Genomic DNA, 16,578 nt, shown 5'->3' with positions numbered 1-16,578 from the left:
ACGCAGGTCGACAATAAGTAATACTCCATAAAGCATAGTCGGTATCTTTTAGTAAACAGTGATATATTTATTGGGTTTGTGTAAAAATATGCTTTAAACAGGGAATAATACGGGAACCTAATAAATTCATAAGTAGTATGTCGAAACCGAAGAAATCCTTTTTAAAAACTAAACGGAAAAAGTATATAATTACTTTAAATTAAAGTAAGGCTTAAATACATACATAATGTACAATCTGTTAGAACATTCGGTTCCTTAACACTTTGAATTGTATTGGTATTAATCCTTGATTTTAATGTTTATATATTGTATACATAATATTACATATATATGAATGCTGCAACAAGCACAGCAAAATGCACTTAAATCTGCAATTCGACACTTGGTTTAGGCTTTGGATTTGCGTGTTGGATGAAATGGATGTTCCATGTTCGATAGATCCGGGGGATTGTGCTCGAATTCATTGATCTCCTGCATGCCGCTGTTAGCAATCTGCCACAGTTCTGGATACTCTGCCTTAAAGGTGGAATACCACTTCTGTACCAGCGGATAAGGTGACAGATCAAAGTCAATAGCTTCCAGGCACAGTGTGGATGATACCAATGCAAAATCCGCAATGGTAACATTATCAGATGCCGCATACTTTGTGCCCAAGCGCTGCAAATATGTCTCAAACACTTCGAGCGCATTCTCGACCTTCTTCAGCGACATGGGAGTGCGTTCATAATCAAAGAATATGGGCGCCATGCTGTGGGCCGAAATGGGTGCATAGTAGAAGCCCATGTTGAAGCAGAGCCGCTGATTGACCAAAGCCCGTTCATTGGGATCCACCGGATACAGTGTCGATAACGGCGCATACTTATCGCACAGATATTGCATAATGGCAATGCTCTCAGACAGATGAAAGCCGTCATCATCCAGCACAGGTATCTCCTTTTGTGGATTCATCTGTGGGTGGAAGATTTCGTAAGAAACTTATTTGATTGCTGCTATTCTCTAACTCTCACCTTGGCGTAGTCCTCAGTACGATGTTCCAAGGCACAAAAGTCCACATTAATGAGCTGGTATTGAATGTGCATCGCCTTCAGAGTCATTCGCACGGCCAGCGAGGGCGGTCCATCGGATACGGCGTACAGCTTCATCGTATAAATGGGTCTATTCAAAATTATACAAAATACAATTGCAAATTAATATAGATTTGTGGGAATGAAGTCGAACCGGTTTCGCTTGTTGTAATTATTCAAAAGTGAAAGTACTAAAATACATTGTGTGTCTATTTGAGAAACACTTTTGTTTGGTGATTTTTGTGTGCAAGGGGTATTTATAAATACATCTTGTTTGTGTGCGTGTCACCATAGATACGATTTATATTTATATATAGTACAAAAAAATTTTTTTAATAATTTGTATTTATAGCAGATTTACTTGGAATATGCGCTATAAAAATGATGTGCGCACGCGCAGCTCTTAAACTCAACTAACTCGAATGTTAATAAGGTTGAATAACAGCTCAACATTTCAAGTTACAGAGTTTATTCATAGTCGACTATTGAATGCCCTAATATTACTTGAGATGGAGATTAAACTAATTTAATATAAGTCATGATACCTTTTATATTTGAAAGGATTTTAGATTCTTTAATTTCAAGAGAATATTAAGCAATTATCACGAAATGACTGGAGCCCCAAAAAGTATATATTCTGGATCAGTACGTCGAGCTGTGTCGATGTAGCCCAGTCGAAAGCCACCTGTAGCATAAAAAAGATAAGATAAGATATCTTAACCAATCCCACTAAATGTATATTTGGTACAGGTTCGTCTTTATGGTTTCTGGCTGTACTTATCTCAAAACCTACCGAATTTAATCATAATGTCATATATAGCTGCCTTAAAACCGATCGATCGAAAATCAACCTTTAGATTGATAGTGATAAGATAAGGTAATTTAACCAGGGAATCAACCGACTATACTTACTCAATGGTGCCATAGTTTTCCATGTCTGCAACTTCTTCGACTACTTCGATGATTGCATCCGCGTTGTCATCTTCCACAGTCAGGAATTCACTATCCTCGTGCAAAGTTGTATTCTCGCCATCTCCCTCCTCCTCCTCCTCTACAATGACTCCATCCTCATCATAGTCATGCTGACTGTGCTCCTCCACCTGTGACACAATCTTGGGTGTAGCATCTACTCTCTTAGCTACTTTAGTTACTTTTGCTCTAGTTCCTGAGGCTGTTGTGGAAGTGATCCCAGTATGACTTGTGCCTGTGCTGCTCCTCGGCTTCTTGTGGACAACAATGCCATCGGTCAGGTTGGACACATTGAGGCGTTCGACAGCCAGATCGCCAAACTCCTGTTTGATTTGCTCCAGTGACTTGCCAATGAAGTGCAGTGGTCGAAACTTGAGTTTCTTGTTGTTCTTTTTGTTGATCTCGTTGAAGAGTCGTCGTTTAATGTCATCCTCACTGAATGGATGATTGTGGCTGTTGTAAACCCGCAGAACACGTATCGATCCGTCTTTTTGGGTGGCCGTTGATATACGACTCTTGCAATTGATCTCCGGATCGCGGCACTTGATGCACACCCAATAATTGCGTGAGATGAGACCACGATTCTTCGCATGATAGATATATCCATCCACGCAAAGCATTTCGCTGCCCTTCGCCGAGCGTAGAGTGCATATCTTGGTCAGATCCATGTCGGAGGGCGTTATCTGATTGACATTGATTGTTGTTGCCTGTGTGTTGGCGCGTCTCTTACGTGTATTGGTTAATTGTGGCTTGGGCGTCGATGTGGTGGCTCCTAAGTTGTCCAAGGTATTGGGAAGTATCTCTATTTTGGCGCTAATGTTGTCGGCGCCATCGTCCATATACTGGACAATCATGGAGGCGACCTTCTCCTTCTCGGGTGCCATTTTGATGCCATCAATACCAATGACTTTTTTCATGGTTACATTGCGACGTTTGTCGCTTGAATTGTCGGGCTGTGATTGATCCTTTGGCTGCTCATAGCTGCTGTCTTGTTCAGATACTGTCGCCGCTTCCTCCACATATTCCTGCTCCTCCTCGTCATTACTCTCGAACTCGACTTCATTGCCAAGCGACTCATCCTGTTCCTGCTTGACATGCAGAATAAAGTCGCACTTTCTCTTCTGTTGTTGATTGATACGCCGCTGAATCTCCTGGAGATCAGGTTTGTGCGTATGCTCACCGTTGATCCGCAAGACCTCTGGTCCATTTTCGACGGGATCTAGGGTGACGCGTACATGACAGCTCTGCTGCTTATCGCGTCGCATAATACACGTAAAGAACATGTGTCCATTGGACCGACTCTGCGAGTCAAAGTGGAAGAGATGCCGATCCAGGCAGAGCACCTTGCGACCCTTGGCTGAGGGCAAAAACGTGAACTTGGTCAAATCCGTCTCCGTCAGCGGATCATAGTCTGCAGGTGATTCATAATTATCAATAATGTCCGCACCATTTGGCCATTTAGTGTCTTCATCAGCATAGGAAGTGGATTGCTCTTGCTGCTGATCCGGAAACACCGACTCGGACACTTCCTCGTTAGCCACATTACTGTACTCCTCGTAGTTATCCTCACAATCCTCAATTATTATTGACTCCACATCATCGCCCTTCATTTGGGACTCGAAACTTAGTTCGGGATCAAAGTAGTCCAGATTGGGGCATTCCTGAAGAACCTCTACGGTTTGCTCATCCTCCACCAATAGAATCTGATGCCTGGCAAACATCTGCATCAGCTTGTCGGCCGAATAGTGTGGATGTATATGTGCATCCGAATCCGTAACGTGCAAACGATGTGCTCCAGCCAATGTCGCCTCAGTGCAGATTTTGGCGGTGCATTCAATGTCACGCTTCCGCACACACGTCCATCGATACATGTCGCCCTTGTAGGACTTGCCAGCCAGATAGTATAAGTGACCATCGATGCAGACCATGACCCGACCATCCCGACGCCGTAGCATATAAACCCGATCCTTGTCCTGCTGAATAATGTAAATTTGTTTACAAGGTTTAATATACATTTCTTTAAAGCAAGATCAAACAGAAAATATAAATTAACGAGGACTTTAATGAAACCAACTTTTTTGAATGGGGAAAAAAATTTACTTTCTAATATAATATTCTTTTAGAGATATTCAAATCTATCGCTTCTCCAACTTTTTAAAAGATTAGAAAAGGTACTCAAGATAGTAATTTTCTCAGAAATTATTTCTTTTTGAATTTTGAAGATTAAAAAAGAGAATTTTTTAAATTAATAAAGGATTGGTATTTTTTTAAGTTTTCAATATTGTTCATTTAAAAATGTTGCCAAATTTAAACAGTGTGACCGTGCTTTATGAGACATCAGTTGATGAATTATACTATCCAACAAAATTATACATAAAAAAAAGTTACCATTTTCTACTTTGCTAAGTAATTTAATGAAATTCTGTCAGAAACTCTACTATATGTTTTGGACAACCACAAAATTTGAATATGAGTTTCGACTCAATTCTTTAAGTAAATTTCTGTCAATTTGTAAATGGTTGAGTGTTTTTCATAAACAGGGTGCAGTTTTTGATTTTGCTATTCAACAATTCATGAATGCACCGTATAAACAAAGGAACATGAGATTGCAATCACAATTTATACTTTTGAATGGGCACAAGATGTCATAGGGGTATAAGAAGCATAACATAAGCAAATGTCATTATAGCATAAACAAATCGACATTGTGCCACACCTCAAAGTCCAAATGAAAGGAGTATTGCAGTGAGTCGCTGTCCCTGCTAGTAGATATCCATTCAGGTGGATTAAGTCCCGCCGTAGCACGCTCATATAATCGGGCTCGTTTTGGCTGTGTAGTACTGTACGCATCATTCATTTTCATGTTGGACAAACGCTTGCGTTGTGAGACTTTTGTGATCTCATGATCGCTGCAGCGTGGATGCACATGTCCCTGTATAACATCGACCACAATGTGCGTGGCCTTGTCCATGGCATCGGGCACAATTGTGGAAATACGAGATCGGCATGGTGTCACTTTATCCTTGCGACGATTGCACAGCCAGCGGTATGTGTTGCTTTTGCCAATGCGATCGAAATGATAAAGATAATCATCGACACAGAGCATGTCCACGCCCTTGGCGGAGCGAACAACATACACCTTGGACAAGTCCATGTCATGGTGCTCATCCATTGTTTTTTGAATTACGGTGCGGTCGTAAATTCAGCGTTTTTTAGTTACTTTGCCGTTTTTGGTGTGTGCCCAAAAAATGTTGTATCGAAAAAGAGTCGATTTTGCTTTTGTTGTTGCTGTCGCTTGGGATTTTTTGGTGGTATTTTCGACACACTTATTTATGGTGTCAATATTTTCAAAGCTTTGCACGTAGTGGGTACACTCAACTCTTGAGTTGTAATATTACATAAAATAAAGATAAATATACAATTTTAAGGTTGCGTTAATGCACACATTTTTACAACGCGACGAAAATTTGTTGCTTGATACCAGGGCTGGCAAACTATTTTACCTTGTTGGCGTTGCCACTGTGTAGCATTTAAAATATTTATAATATTTATTGAACAATTTAAATATTTATTTTGCAGTTTGGTTCGCTTTTTCCCACTAGACACGGAGGACGAGGAGAGCATTGGTGATCTTTTGTTACAGATCGATAGTATTTTGCAATTTGGCGAAGATGCTGATGTGCAAGTGCGCGATTTTGATGAACTGGAGGAAAACGAAGAACAAGAAGCGGATATGTAATTTAGCCACATTAATTAATGTAAATAAATTAGAATAAATACAAATATAGAAAAAATTGTTTTAAATGTGTTTTTATGCTCCCATTGATTAGTGCTTTTTTCTATTAGGGTTTGTACCCTGGTTATGAAATTGCCATACCGACGCTTTACAACACTCTTATTTGGGCTTCTTTTTTGAATGCATAGCGTCAGATCCTAAAAAAAATAAACAATACGTAGTTTTTAAGAAATTTACAGTGAAATATGCAAGAATCTGGTGAAGATGCTATTGCTGCCCCAATTGCCACGGAACAGGATATAACAACGCGTTTGGCCGCTCTGAATCGCTGGCAAGAGGAACAAAAACGTTTGCTGGAGGAGCGTCAAAATAATCAGCGTTTAATGTTGGGCTTGGAACAGCGTAAAATGTATCAAATGCTCGGATTGATGCACAACGAGCTGGATCCAATGGACGATTCCGATGCATCGGAGCAGGATGAACAAATGCTGAGCATAGAAATGCCGCGCCATGCGGACTTTCAGGAGCAAGAGGAGGAGATGGAACAGAGAGGCTTGGAATTGGTTGAGATTCCTGCAAATCAAACGAGTCCACAACCAGCAAAGCCCAAACGTCCATTTCTACGAAGAGGTGAAGGTCTCAAGCAGCGCTTCAAAGTGCATCCCGATAATTTGCGCCTGGACAATTTGCCGCGCTACAAGTTTGCCAATGCACATCCGCAGTATCGTGCACCTGCACCTGGTAAGCCACAAAAGCGCAGCATTTTAAAGACCAGAAAGCAGCCCAGAGTAGTTGCTGAGTCAGCCGCAAAGCCGCCATCTCCGTTGTCCTTCAAGGAACAGCGTTTTCAACAGCTGCTGATGAATGCCCAAACCGTGTGCAGCTCCACACCAGATCTGAAGTCATCGTCTGCCTCGTCCAGCAATACCGTGTCCACTATTTCACCCAAGGTGCGTTTTGTTGAGCAGAGCGACACAGACCGCGCAAAAGGACAGACGGCCGATGACGAGGAGTCTTCCCGTGAGATGAGTCCCAGTGCCTTGAGGAATCTTTGCTGGGCCAAAGTCCTGGACACGCAGCAAATAAAGCCGCCCGTGTTGCAACGTCGCTCGACGCAAATCTGCGTTGAAAATGACGAAAACATAAGCATCTTTGAGTTGCTGGAGCAGAAGGCGCGTGAAGGCAGCATCGACATGAACTCGAGCTGTATCCGTACATTTATGGCACGCAAGGAGCAGCGTCGTGACGTCGACGCCGCTGATGACAGCGATCAGATTGTGGTTACCCAACAGATGCGGGAATTGCGATTGCAGCCGGAAGTTTCGGAGGCGATTGATGAACGCGATGACGACGAGGAGAACAGCACTTTGACGCCTCTAAGGCTGGCCGGAGGAGGACGATTACCAGGAAAGACGCAGGTGCGGGTACGCTTCTCAGACTCCAATGATACGCATGAATATTCGGATGAGACAACACTACAGGATGGAACGAATGTGCAGCTCTTTGAGGAATTCAAAGCAGCTTTGTTTCAGGCTCTGGAACAGAAAAAGACACATGAATCAAAGGCAGCTCCTGTTGATGAACCATTGACGCAGGAGCTGCAAAACAAAGCGAATCTGGTTCGAACTCGTCTGCAGGAATTGGAGACTGAAATTGCCACGTTCAAGGAGCAAAATGCACAACTGCTAAAGCTCAAGCAGCAGCATGAAGTGAATCAGGCACAGTGTGCCCAGGAGCATCTGGAGGCCATGGAAAAGGTGCACGATGAGAAAATACAAGCAGAAATCTATTTGCATGATGAGCGCATGAAGATCGAAGAGGAACGTCGCAAGTTCGAGCAGCAAATGCGTATGCAAAAGAGCAATGTCAACAGCAAGGAGAAGAGGGAGCTGGCGGCACTCAAGCAGGAAGTGGAGGCTCTCCAGATGCAGCTCAAGCAGAGGGAACAGACACATGTCTCGGCTCAGGCGCGACTCCGAGCTCAACTGCGTGCCGGAGAAAAGGAACAACGCAGTTTGCATGACGAGATCGAGTTACTCAACCGCGAGAACAAGCGGCTGGAGCAGGAGCTGGTCAAGGTAACGCGAGAGAACAACAGCAAAATGCTGCAGGAGATTAATCGCAACATTGCCAGATTGGCGCCAAAGCTGGTAGGTATTGTTTTATAACTGAAAATCGTTTGAATCTCATATTAAAACTATTACAGGAAACTACACTGCCGATCACAAAGCATACGGATGAGAATGGCAGACGCCCCAGCAAATCTCTGGGTGACATCGACAAGGACAAATCAACCAGACAACGCGTGTCCAGTCGTCGCCTCAGCTGCAGTCGCAGTCGCAAGAAACCGGAGCCGTTGAATGAAAGCTATGCCTCCAGCAGTTCCGGTGAACTGGATGAAGTTGTGCTTCCACCAGTTGCAACCAAGTCAGCAGCTGCCAAACCAGCAGCTGTCACGGCAATCCCAACCGAGACAACTACTCCAGATAACAACAACAGCAGCAATAGCGAGTTCAAGCGTGAGATTGTGAATGCGGATGGCAGTAAGGATATTTGGTATCCGAATGGTAATCTTAAGAAGATCAGCGCCGATGGCATGAGTGTGCGCATGCTCTATTTTAACAAGGACATAAAGGAGACTGACATACGTGCCGGTACAGTCAAGTATTACTATGCGGAGACAAACACATGGCACACCAGCTATCTGGATGGCTTGGAGATATTGGAATTTCCCAATGGACAGACCGAGCATCGCCATAAGAATGGCATCATTGAGATACACTTTCCCAACAATACCATTAAAATTGTAGATCCCAGTGATGCAGAGAAGTTGGAAGAGTGGCGCTATGCGGATGGCACGCATTTAGTTCAGCTCCGGAATGGTGACAAGATATTAAATCTGCCCAATGGCCAGAAGGAGATACATACTAAGCTAAACAAACGCCGGGAATATCCAGATGGCACCGTGAAGCTCGTCTATCCGGATGGCAGCCAAGAGACACGTTATTCCAATGGCCGTGTGCGTCTTAAAGACAAGGATGGCAAGCTAATAATGGACACAGATTATGCCAAGTATTAGCCATGATTCAATAAGCAATTATTTAATATAAACGACTGCAATGTAACAAATTATTTTTAAAATACATGAAACTTGTTGACTCGCTATAGAATAATAGATAAATAATATTCTATATCTGTGTATGACTATTGGAATTTGGTCAAATGCTTCATTGACTGTCGACCTCCATGCTGGCATTTTGAGATTCGTCATTTAAATCAAAGTAGCTTCTCTCTGTCTGATTGGCGGCAACTGATAAATGCTGCAACATATCCGGATTGTCCACTCCCTCGGCCATCATAAGCTGCTGTTGGAAGAACGAGGCGTCCTGGTCAAAGAGCTTGGATGCGAACTGCACAATCTGTTGGTAGGTGAACTCGCTTTTGGCTCGCGATCCCCAGCTGTAGTAATTCTTGGGGTCATCGTAGGGACTCAGCTGGGAGCGTTCTCGCTTCAGATACTGCTGCTTTACGAATGTATCCTCGATCAGCTTGGATATATTGTCGCCAAAGTAACCATGCTCCTCGTGCACATTTACGTTTAGCGCATCCAGCATGCCGTAGAGCTTATCCTCCTCAATGCGATTCCCGCGCAGAAAGATATATGTGAGAATTATATACAGCATTGTGTACTGTGGCCGCTGTGAGGCTTTCAACTCGTATATGGACATCATGGGAGATTCGGCCAGACAAATGTATCTTTTGGGTGCTCCCTCCAGTAGAACAAGCTTAATGCCGTAACGTTCCTCCAGCAGCTGGGTGACGAATGGCAGTCGTTTTGCCAACTCGTTTTTGCCACTCGCCAGCGTCATTAAATCACTCATTTTAACTGGAACTTTGTTAGAGGAATGGCACAAAATAAAGTTTAGCACGGCCCGCACCTGATGATCTATCGTGTCATGTTGAGGTTCCGACTGGGATTGTGCGACTCGCGATTGCGAATGCGATTCATTTGCTCGGCGAGCGCCACGGCGTGATGTGCTGGCCATTACAAATAGAATAGTTCGCAATTAAATTAATTTCTTGAGCGGGAAACGAACATTAACTGTTTACAAATTGGTGTAGAGTTGCCAACGCTTAAGCGGACAGTAAACAGTGCTGCCAACTTTTAAGCGGACAAACTGTTAAGTGCTAGTGTTGTTAATCGTTAAGTATAACCGATAGCTGTAATCATTAACGGTAATCGATAGCACGATAGATTAGTTGAATTTGTGTCGTTGAATTTGAAATTATCTGAATAATTTGTATTTATCATCGACTTGAAAACCAAAATTTTACAAGGAAATAGCTTTATTGGGAACTTAATCTGCCTAAGTTTTGCCTGCATTGGCCATGACAGCAATAAAAAACGTGCCTCTGTGCACTTTTGCACTCAATTAACTCGTTGAATGGATTCAAGTGTGCCAAAGTACTTGAATTAAGTGCTGGCTTAGTACTTGTAAGTATTACAATTTGCATGGTGTCAATGATTTTTATTGATTTATTTGCTGCTCAGTTAATTTCACTTTCAGTCAACTGAGGTGCGTTCTCGCAGTCGGTTTGAAGAGTGCTCAAATTATAAATTTCACTAGAAATTTGACTGATCGTCTTTGTTCATTGAGATTGTGTAAAGTGTTTTTAAATTAAATTGACAAAAATATGAGCCGGCTAGCAGGAAGCAGACAACTTTCAAAACTAAACTCGAATGACATGCACGGTCAACATTCACCAGTCTTCAGACTAAAACCAACAAATAGCCAACGCAACGAAATTGAAATGCATTTTGTGCAGACACGCGTCCAGACAACGTCTAAGAGACCCGTCTGCCGGTTTTAGTTAAACATAAATACATGTGTACATACATACTTTATTGCCTTGAATTGTGTGTTTTAGTGAAAACAAGTTAAATACCTGTTGCGGTCTCAGTATCAGCCTGGATCTCCTACTTTTTTTGCCAACTAAAGGCGGAAGGCTGTTTGCCCAGGCGGCAATATTTAATTGATTTGCCATTGTAGCGCCTTTTTAAGACAAAGAAACTTATTATTCGATAATTTATGCATGCCTTTTGTTAGCAACTGTCAGAAGCAGAAATTCAATTTATGCTCGAATAAGAATTTTCAAATGTCGAAAAGTAGAATTTGCATATGAAAGAGATGTTGTTGAGGAATTCTCATATTAGGAAAGGTCATAATTATCGTGATCATTGTAAAGTGAAATGCCGCAAGCTTAATAGAAACTTTGTTAGCCACATGCATGAGTAAACAATAACAAGACTCATTGTCAACGATTTGCCTTTGGCTTTCTACACAAAGATAAACATTTTTGCTTTCAAAATGCGCACTGTAATGTCAACTTTGCCAGCTTCAAGTGCGATTTTTTTATGACCGTCCGACTAATTGTTTTTGTAGTTGATGAAGAAAATTTTGGAAAAGAAAGTCAAGGTCTTTGGCAAATGACTGCGGCAACGAACTTGCCATTTAGCCATTAAAAATTAACAATTGACAACCGCAAAGTCATTTAGAATTTTCATGATAAATCACAAATCATGAAGCAAGCGATCTCAACAGTCAACGGGTTTTTGTTCATATTCGTACATAAAAACTATTTATAAATTTATAACAAAAAATTGAAATATTGAAAATGCGAAAGTCGTGGCTGAAATGCTCTAACAGCGATTTATTATAGATATTTGATACTTCTAATCGATTTATTATGAATATTTGCTTTCACATTCTATTTTATTAAAAAATCGTTAAGTTTATGTTATTAAAAATTGTTTATATTATTAGTTGTTCTACATGTTTCAATAAGCTAAAACAATCAACAACATCCGCTGTTGTGCCAGAACAATATTGAGTCAGATTAGCCGGCTAATTCTTGGCTCCATTTGGTGGCGTGCTGTGCTTGAAAGTGGTCTACCTTCAGCTGGGCTGTTTGGCATTCTTGTCGAACTGGTGTCAGGCTGATCTTGTGGTGCACGCGCGCCTGAGGCACCAACAACTTTAGAGCCGGCATTTTGTTCAAATCGAATTATTACCGTGCTGAGAGACCAGTTATGGAATTTGCTAAATATCAATAAGACTTGGCAATTAACAACGTTTTTCTCTACTGTAAATATACATATAGACATTTACATTATTCATGTCAATGTTTGATTTGAAACCAACTAACTAATTTGCATTGCTAAGTTGATGTCTGTTCGTTCTGTTGCCCCAAATAGATGCCCCATAACTGATCAGTTGTTTTTATCTGATAACTACATTATGCGCTAAACAGTAACTGTGCAATACGATGAGGCAATAGCATTACAACAATAGTAATAATTAATGACAGACAAATTAATGTATCTATGCATCTGTAGATACTAAGTTTACTCGTGCATGCTAAATCGCGTATACGCACCGTGTTTGCGGCGAGTCTAATTAGACGCATGCAATAGGGGGGTCTAGTCTATCAGTCTATTATCTCCATTAAAATGTTCGCATTTGAGTAAACAATTTAGCGCTAAGCGGATCTAAAGTATTTTTAGTTTTTCAAAGTGTTTGGCATAACATTGCATTGCCAAATCAAACTGTTTTACAAAGGTCACATTTAATGCTTATAAATTGACCAGCATGAATATCTTTAGTTTCGGATTTTATTTGATTTATTTACCAGCGTACAACATCTTTCTTTGACCAAAATATTTGCAGTCATAATTTATGAAGGTCATCCGCAAACTGTATTTTTTATTATTTATATTTTTATCTATTTATTTCCTTGGGTGCTTTGTTTTCTGGGGCTGCAACTCGTTTTGGATTTTGCCTTCAATTTTTTCAAAGAGCAATACTTTAGATTCACGATCACGATCGCTATTCTAACTGGCTTGTTATGTTTCTCTCATCTACAAGTTGGCTCTGAAGTGGGCCAGCAGAATTATGTGCTATACTTATGGCTATGTTATTAATTATTTAATAAAAAGCTTTGCTGTTGCCCATCTTGTTTACAATTAAACGTGAAACTAAACACTTGCGTCTTGCATATAAATCAACGAGCTTGGTCAAAATAAATGAGCGTTAAAATACCCACAGAGTGAGTCATTTGGCTAACGAAAAATACCTCACATAATTCTCAATGCTGTGCAAATGCTAAACAGTTGCTCACACTCGTAAAATTCAATTGCCGTTTTTTCTGGAATTACTCGAACATTTACCGTGACGTTTTTCAACCAACTTTCGCAGCCTGTGAAGGTCGATCGACCACTTTTTACCCAGCCTCGTATTGTGCGACTTATGTGACAAATCTGAATCACACTGTTTTTTTTTGTAGGAGTACTTAATATGCAGTCGATGATTTTCTGCCCAAACAGCCTTGAGCTACCATTTGGATTTGATGGGGAACTGGGAGAGTGAGTGATAAAAAGGTAAAAAAATATTTACCATAAAAAGATTACATAAATCTTGGCCCGCTTCCTGTGTGAAAACTTTCACAACACCTTTGCCGAAAGCCAACTGCAATTTGCAATAATTTTTTAATAATTATTATAATTTTTGTATCGCATCGTGTTCAAACACGCATAAATTTAACAACAAGATGTCTACGAAAGATCAGTTAATGGTCATGGTCATGGCCTAAAGGCTAACTGGCTGACTGGTCAATATGTCAACGACTCTAAAATGTCAAACAACTTAATAAAAGTATTTAAATGACACTATAAAATGCTTTATTTTAGACAAAGTGGGTCATTTACTGGATATGACTAGTCATTTAAAATAAAGTGTTAAAGACTACATAAAAGAAATTTTCCTTTATCCAACAAGTTTTATCATATAAATACGTGCATTTACAAATAAAAGTTTTTAATTAAATTTATATCATTTTATTATTTTTTATTTAAACTTCAATCAAAGCTGGTTTGAAGATTGATTTAAGTAACTTGATATTCGTGTGAGTTGTCATTGGTTAATCAATAGAAACGTGATACTACAATAGTTGAGCGAAAGTTGAACAATTTTCTATGATTATAAAATTGCCTGAATTTAATGCAGAAATCTACATAGAAATGAGATAGACGAAAGCAAAGTCGAAAATTCATTTCCACGTTACATAAAAGCGCAAATGAATTTTTGATGACGGAGGCCAAGTCGACGAATCTACGAGTAACTAACATACAGTATAAGGTTTTCATTTAAGATGTCTTCATTTTCTTCGTCTTTTTTTTAAATTTTTATTAAAGCAATACTCCAAAAACTGAAGCGTGAAATCAAAATGAAATCAGTTTTCTGTGGCCCAAAGCAACCCGATTACAACAATTACAAAAACAAACATTTGTGTGATCTAAATTGCCTTAGTTTTCCTTATTTGCTCATTAAAACCATTTAGCTAATTTATTTTGAAATCGAGCTAAATGTTTTTGGGACTGAATTACGTAAACGATGCGTTTAGTTTTTAGTTTCTAGTGAAAATATTAGTTGAAACTAAGTTTACAATTTTTAATGGCATTTAAATGAATAATAAAATTAGTTAAAAATATATAAATGCTACCAAAATTAATTGATAAAACATATTGGCTGACTTAATTGAGCAACAAAATGGCCAAGCAAACATGGTTCAAGTTGCGTTTGTGTAGCAGCTGCCGTTGTTGTTGCTTTTGTTGCTGGTGTTGTCAAAGCGGTTAAGCGACATGCCACCAAAAATGATTGACAATCACTTTATAAACAATTTCGTTTTTAGCCCGTGACTTGGAGACTGCAACTTTGGCGAGACACCCAACAAAACGCGTTGTTGTTGTTGTTGTTGTTGCAGCCGTTGTTGCTGCTTCCCCATTCAGTCAACGCCAGCAACCAGTTGCATATGAAAGTAAAAGTAAAGCAACGCAGTCGAAAACAAATGCAAGCCTCAGACATATAGTATATGTAATATGTATAAACACAAACACACACACACACACACACACATAGTTTGCATTTAAATGCAGCCGTATCGTATGTATAAATATTTGCTCCTATATAAAACAAACACAAGGCGAAGTTGAGACCGAAGCAGACAGCAACACCGGTTGCAGACCACTTATATATATATGTATATATAAATACATACCCTTTCAGCTGTATATATGAGCATTTAGTCACTAATAAAATGCGTTCAAAAAGGCGGCTGCGCTTGTTACCAAAGGCAGACGCTGATAAAATTGTAAGCCCCAAAAGCAAAAGTAAAAAAAAACCCAAAGCCAAAATTATTTTCAAAAAATATGACATCATGACTAAATAACGTTCTGCATAAAGTTGGGGTATCTCACGATTTCAACGGCATTTCTTCAGAATTCTCGATTGAATATTTAAATGACTCAAAAGGTTTGCATTTGAATTCTGGCTCAAACGAGCATCTCTTTTTGGCCTTGCAATCTATACACTTAATTATTCGTGGTGTGAATGTTTGAACTTTATTTCGGCATATTTATTTGAAAATACCATTTTATATTTATTGTACAACTTGTTTTATGACTAAATAAGTTTGTTGCTTAAGTCATTTGTTTAGTACGGGAAGCATAAAATTTGATAGCTGCCAACATTATTTAAATTTACTTTAAAATTTGAATATAGATTTCTCTGGAATTATTAATATTATTATTAAATGCTTTTATCAACCTGGTTATTCCATGAATTTCTGTTTCTTTAGTATGACTCACCTATTCTAGGGACCTTCGAGTGCAGTTGTTTATGTCTTTTCGTGAACACATAACTTATTTTTTCAAGCAGCTTGTTGCTCCATTCAAAAATGAGTGCAATGTGGTTTTTTGTTGTTGTTGTTTCTTTTATTATTCTATGCAGCAGCAACTGGCAACTGGCTAACAGATAAGCTCGAAAAACAAAAACAAGAAACCACAGAGCGAACAATGGAAATGGAAATGGTTACCGCCATGCAATTGTGGTGCACACTTGGCCAAAGTTTGTGCAATATCCAAAAGCGCATTTTGGAATTTTTTGCATTTGAACACAAACCACAACGAACAAACAAACTCGAATAAAAAAAAAAAAAAAACAAATAAACGAGAAAGAACAATAACAGACAGTGGTGCACATTTATATGATATTTGTGGGCAAGTTGTGCCTTGAAGTTTTATGAATTTTGACGTCTTTGAATTCATTGAGTCACATTTCTTTGACGGATCAGTCAGATTTGGCCAAGATATTAATGCACTGCCATTGATGTATGCTGACGGTTTCTGGGCGCGTCTTCGTTTTGACTTGATGGCATTTTAAAAATTGCAGCGACAAGAATTTTATGGGGCGCAGCTTAAAATTGCTTTGGTAAAATCGTAATAAAAAGAGAACAGATTATTTTCCCAAAGTCATTGGCTGAGTTTATTTGTAGATTCCAAGAAAGAATTGATAGCTGTGGGCGTAATAACTGTCAGCTGGTATTTTCATTGAAACTCTTATTCGGTTTGGGATTGTGATTGAGATTGAAATTGACTCTTTCATTGGCCGGTTCAAAGAAGTTCGTTGAGTTGACTTGACAAGTCGTTGCCTTGCCAAATTTCCATAGTCACAGCCTTCCTTTTGATGAATTTCAAAAACCCAACGACTTCTGGCAGCAGTTACACACCCACACACACACACACAGAAACAGACACAGCCACATACAGACATAGACTAGACTCACCTGAGGTATGTGAGAGCGCAACTTCAACTCCAACGATTATGTCAAGCAGCGGCTCTCTCACCTGTTGCGGCACTCGGAATTGCTCAGCTGTTGCGGCCAGACGAAACTCAACACAGTCGAAACTGAAAT

General features: G+C 39.9%; 4 protein-coding genes across 7 annotated transcripts in view; 2 read left to right on the top strand and 2 right to left on the bottom strand.

Moving 5' to 3' along the window:
• The window catches only part of LOC117792586 (GPN-loop GTPase 3), a 28,651-nt gene that overhangs the window by 826 nt on the left and 11,247 nt on the right, over positions 1 to 16,578 (top strand). The window contains exon 3 of one of the 2 annotated variants that reach the window (XM_034632785.1): positions 5,613 to 5,771. In XM_034632785.1, the coding sequence (XP_034488676.1) occupies positions 5,613 to 5,771 (159 nt within the window). Of the gene's footprint in view, positions 1 to 5,612; positions 5,830 to 16,578 lie in introns of those variants that run through there. The other variant, XM_034632786.1, reaches the window with a different exon arrangement.
• Positions 45 to 5,531, bottom strand: LOC117792583 (glutathione S-transferase 1-1). 3 transcript variants are annotated; one of them, XM_034632780.1, is made up of 4 exons: positions 4,750 to 5,531; positions 1,977 to 4,009; positions 1,008 to 1,155; positions 45 to 948 (listed from the first exon to the last, which is right to left on the bottom strand). In XM_034632780.1, exons 1-4 carry the CDS (start codon positions 5,203 to 5,205, stop codon positions 388 to 390), a joined length of 3,198 nt encoding a protein of 1,065 aa, XP_034488671.1. In that variant the 5' UTR covers positions 5,206 to 5,531; the 3' UTR covers positions 45 to 387. The 3 variants fall into 3 exon arrangements, with proteins under 3 accessions (XP_034488671.1, XP_034488672.1, XP_034488673.1); XM_034632781.1 differs by having other exon boundaries at positions 1,977 to 4,006; XM_034632782.1 differs by lacking the exons at positions 1,977 to 4,009; positions 4,750 to 5,531 and adding an exon at positions 1,426 to 1,479.
• LOC117792585 (inner centromere protein) lies at positions 5,917 to 8,942 on the top strand. The gene is made up of 2 exons (XM_034632783.1): positions 5,917 to 7,919; positions 7,976 to 8,942. Exons 1-2 carry the CDS (start codon positions 6,015 to 6,017, stop codon positions 8,846 to 8,848), a joined length of 2,778 nt encoding a protein of 925 aa, XP_034488674.1. The 5' UTR covers positions 5,917 to 6,014; the 3' UTR covers positions 8,849 to 8,942.
• On the bottom strand, positions 8,841 to 9,886 carry LOC117792587 (non-structural maintenance of chromosomes element 3 homolog). Its single transcript, XM_034632787.1, has one exon. It carries the CDS (start codon positions 9,813 to 9,815, stop codon positions 8,997 to 8,999), a length of 819 nt encoding a protein of 272 aa, XP_034488678.1. The 5' UTR covers positions 9,816 to 9,886; the 3' UTR covers positions 8,841 to 8,996.

This window comes from Drosophila innubila (assembly GCF_004354385.1).
Source record: "Drosophila innubila isolate TH190305 chromosome 3R unlocalized genomic scaffold, UK_Dinn_1.0 2_E_3R, whole genome shotgun sequence".
Classification (NCBI taxonomy): Eukaryota; Metazoa; Arthropoda; class Insecta; order Diptera; family Drosophilidae; genus Drosophila; species Drosophila innubila.
The sequence above is the reverse complement of the archived record's forward strand: the minus strand, read 5'-3'. Positions and strand labels throughout refer to the sequence as shown.

Excerpts from the sequence above, each read along its gene's own strand:
- LOC117792587 (XM_034632787.1), bottom strand. The coding sequence starts at position 9,815 with ATGGCCAGCACATCACGCCGTGGCGCTCGCCGAGCAAATGAATCGCAT.
- LOC117792583 (XM_034632780.1), bottom strand. The coding sequence starts at position 5,205 with ATGGATGAGCACCATGACATGGACTTGTCCAAGGTGTATGTTGTTCGC. Across the intron at positions 4,010-4,749 it reads CCTTTCATTTGGACTTTGAG|CAGGACAAGGATCGGGTTTA; the intron begins GTGTGGCACAAT and ends TACATTATTCAG. Across the intron at positions 1,156-1,976 it reads GAAAACTATGGCACCATTGA|ACCCATTTATACGATGAAGC; the intron begins GTAAGTATAGTC and ends AATTTTGAATAG.
- LOC117792585 (XM_034632783.1), top strand. The coding sequence starts at position 6,015 with ATGCAAGAATCTGGTGAAGATGCTATTGCTGCCCCAATTGCCACGGAA. Across the intron at positions 7,920-7,975 it reads CCAGATTGGCGCCAAAGCTG|GAAACTACACTGCCGATCAC; the intron begins GTAGGTATTGTT and ends AAACTATTACAG.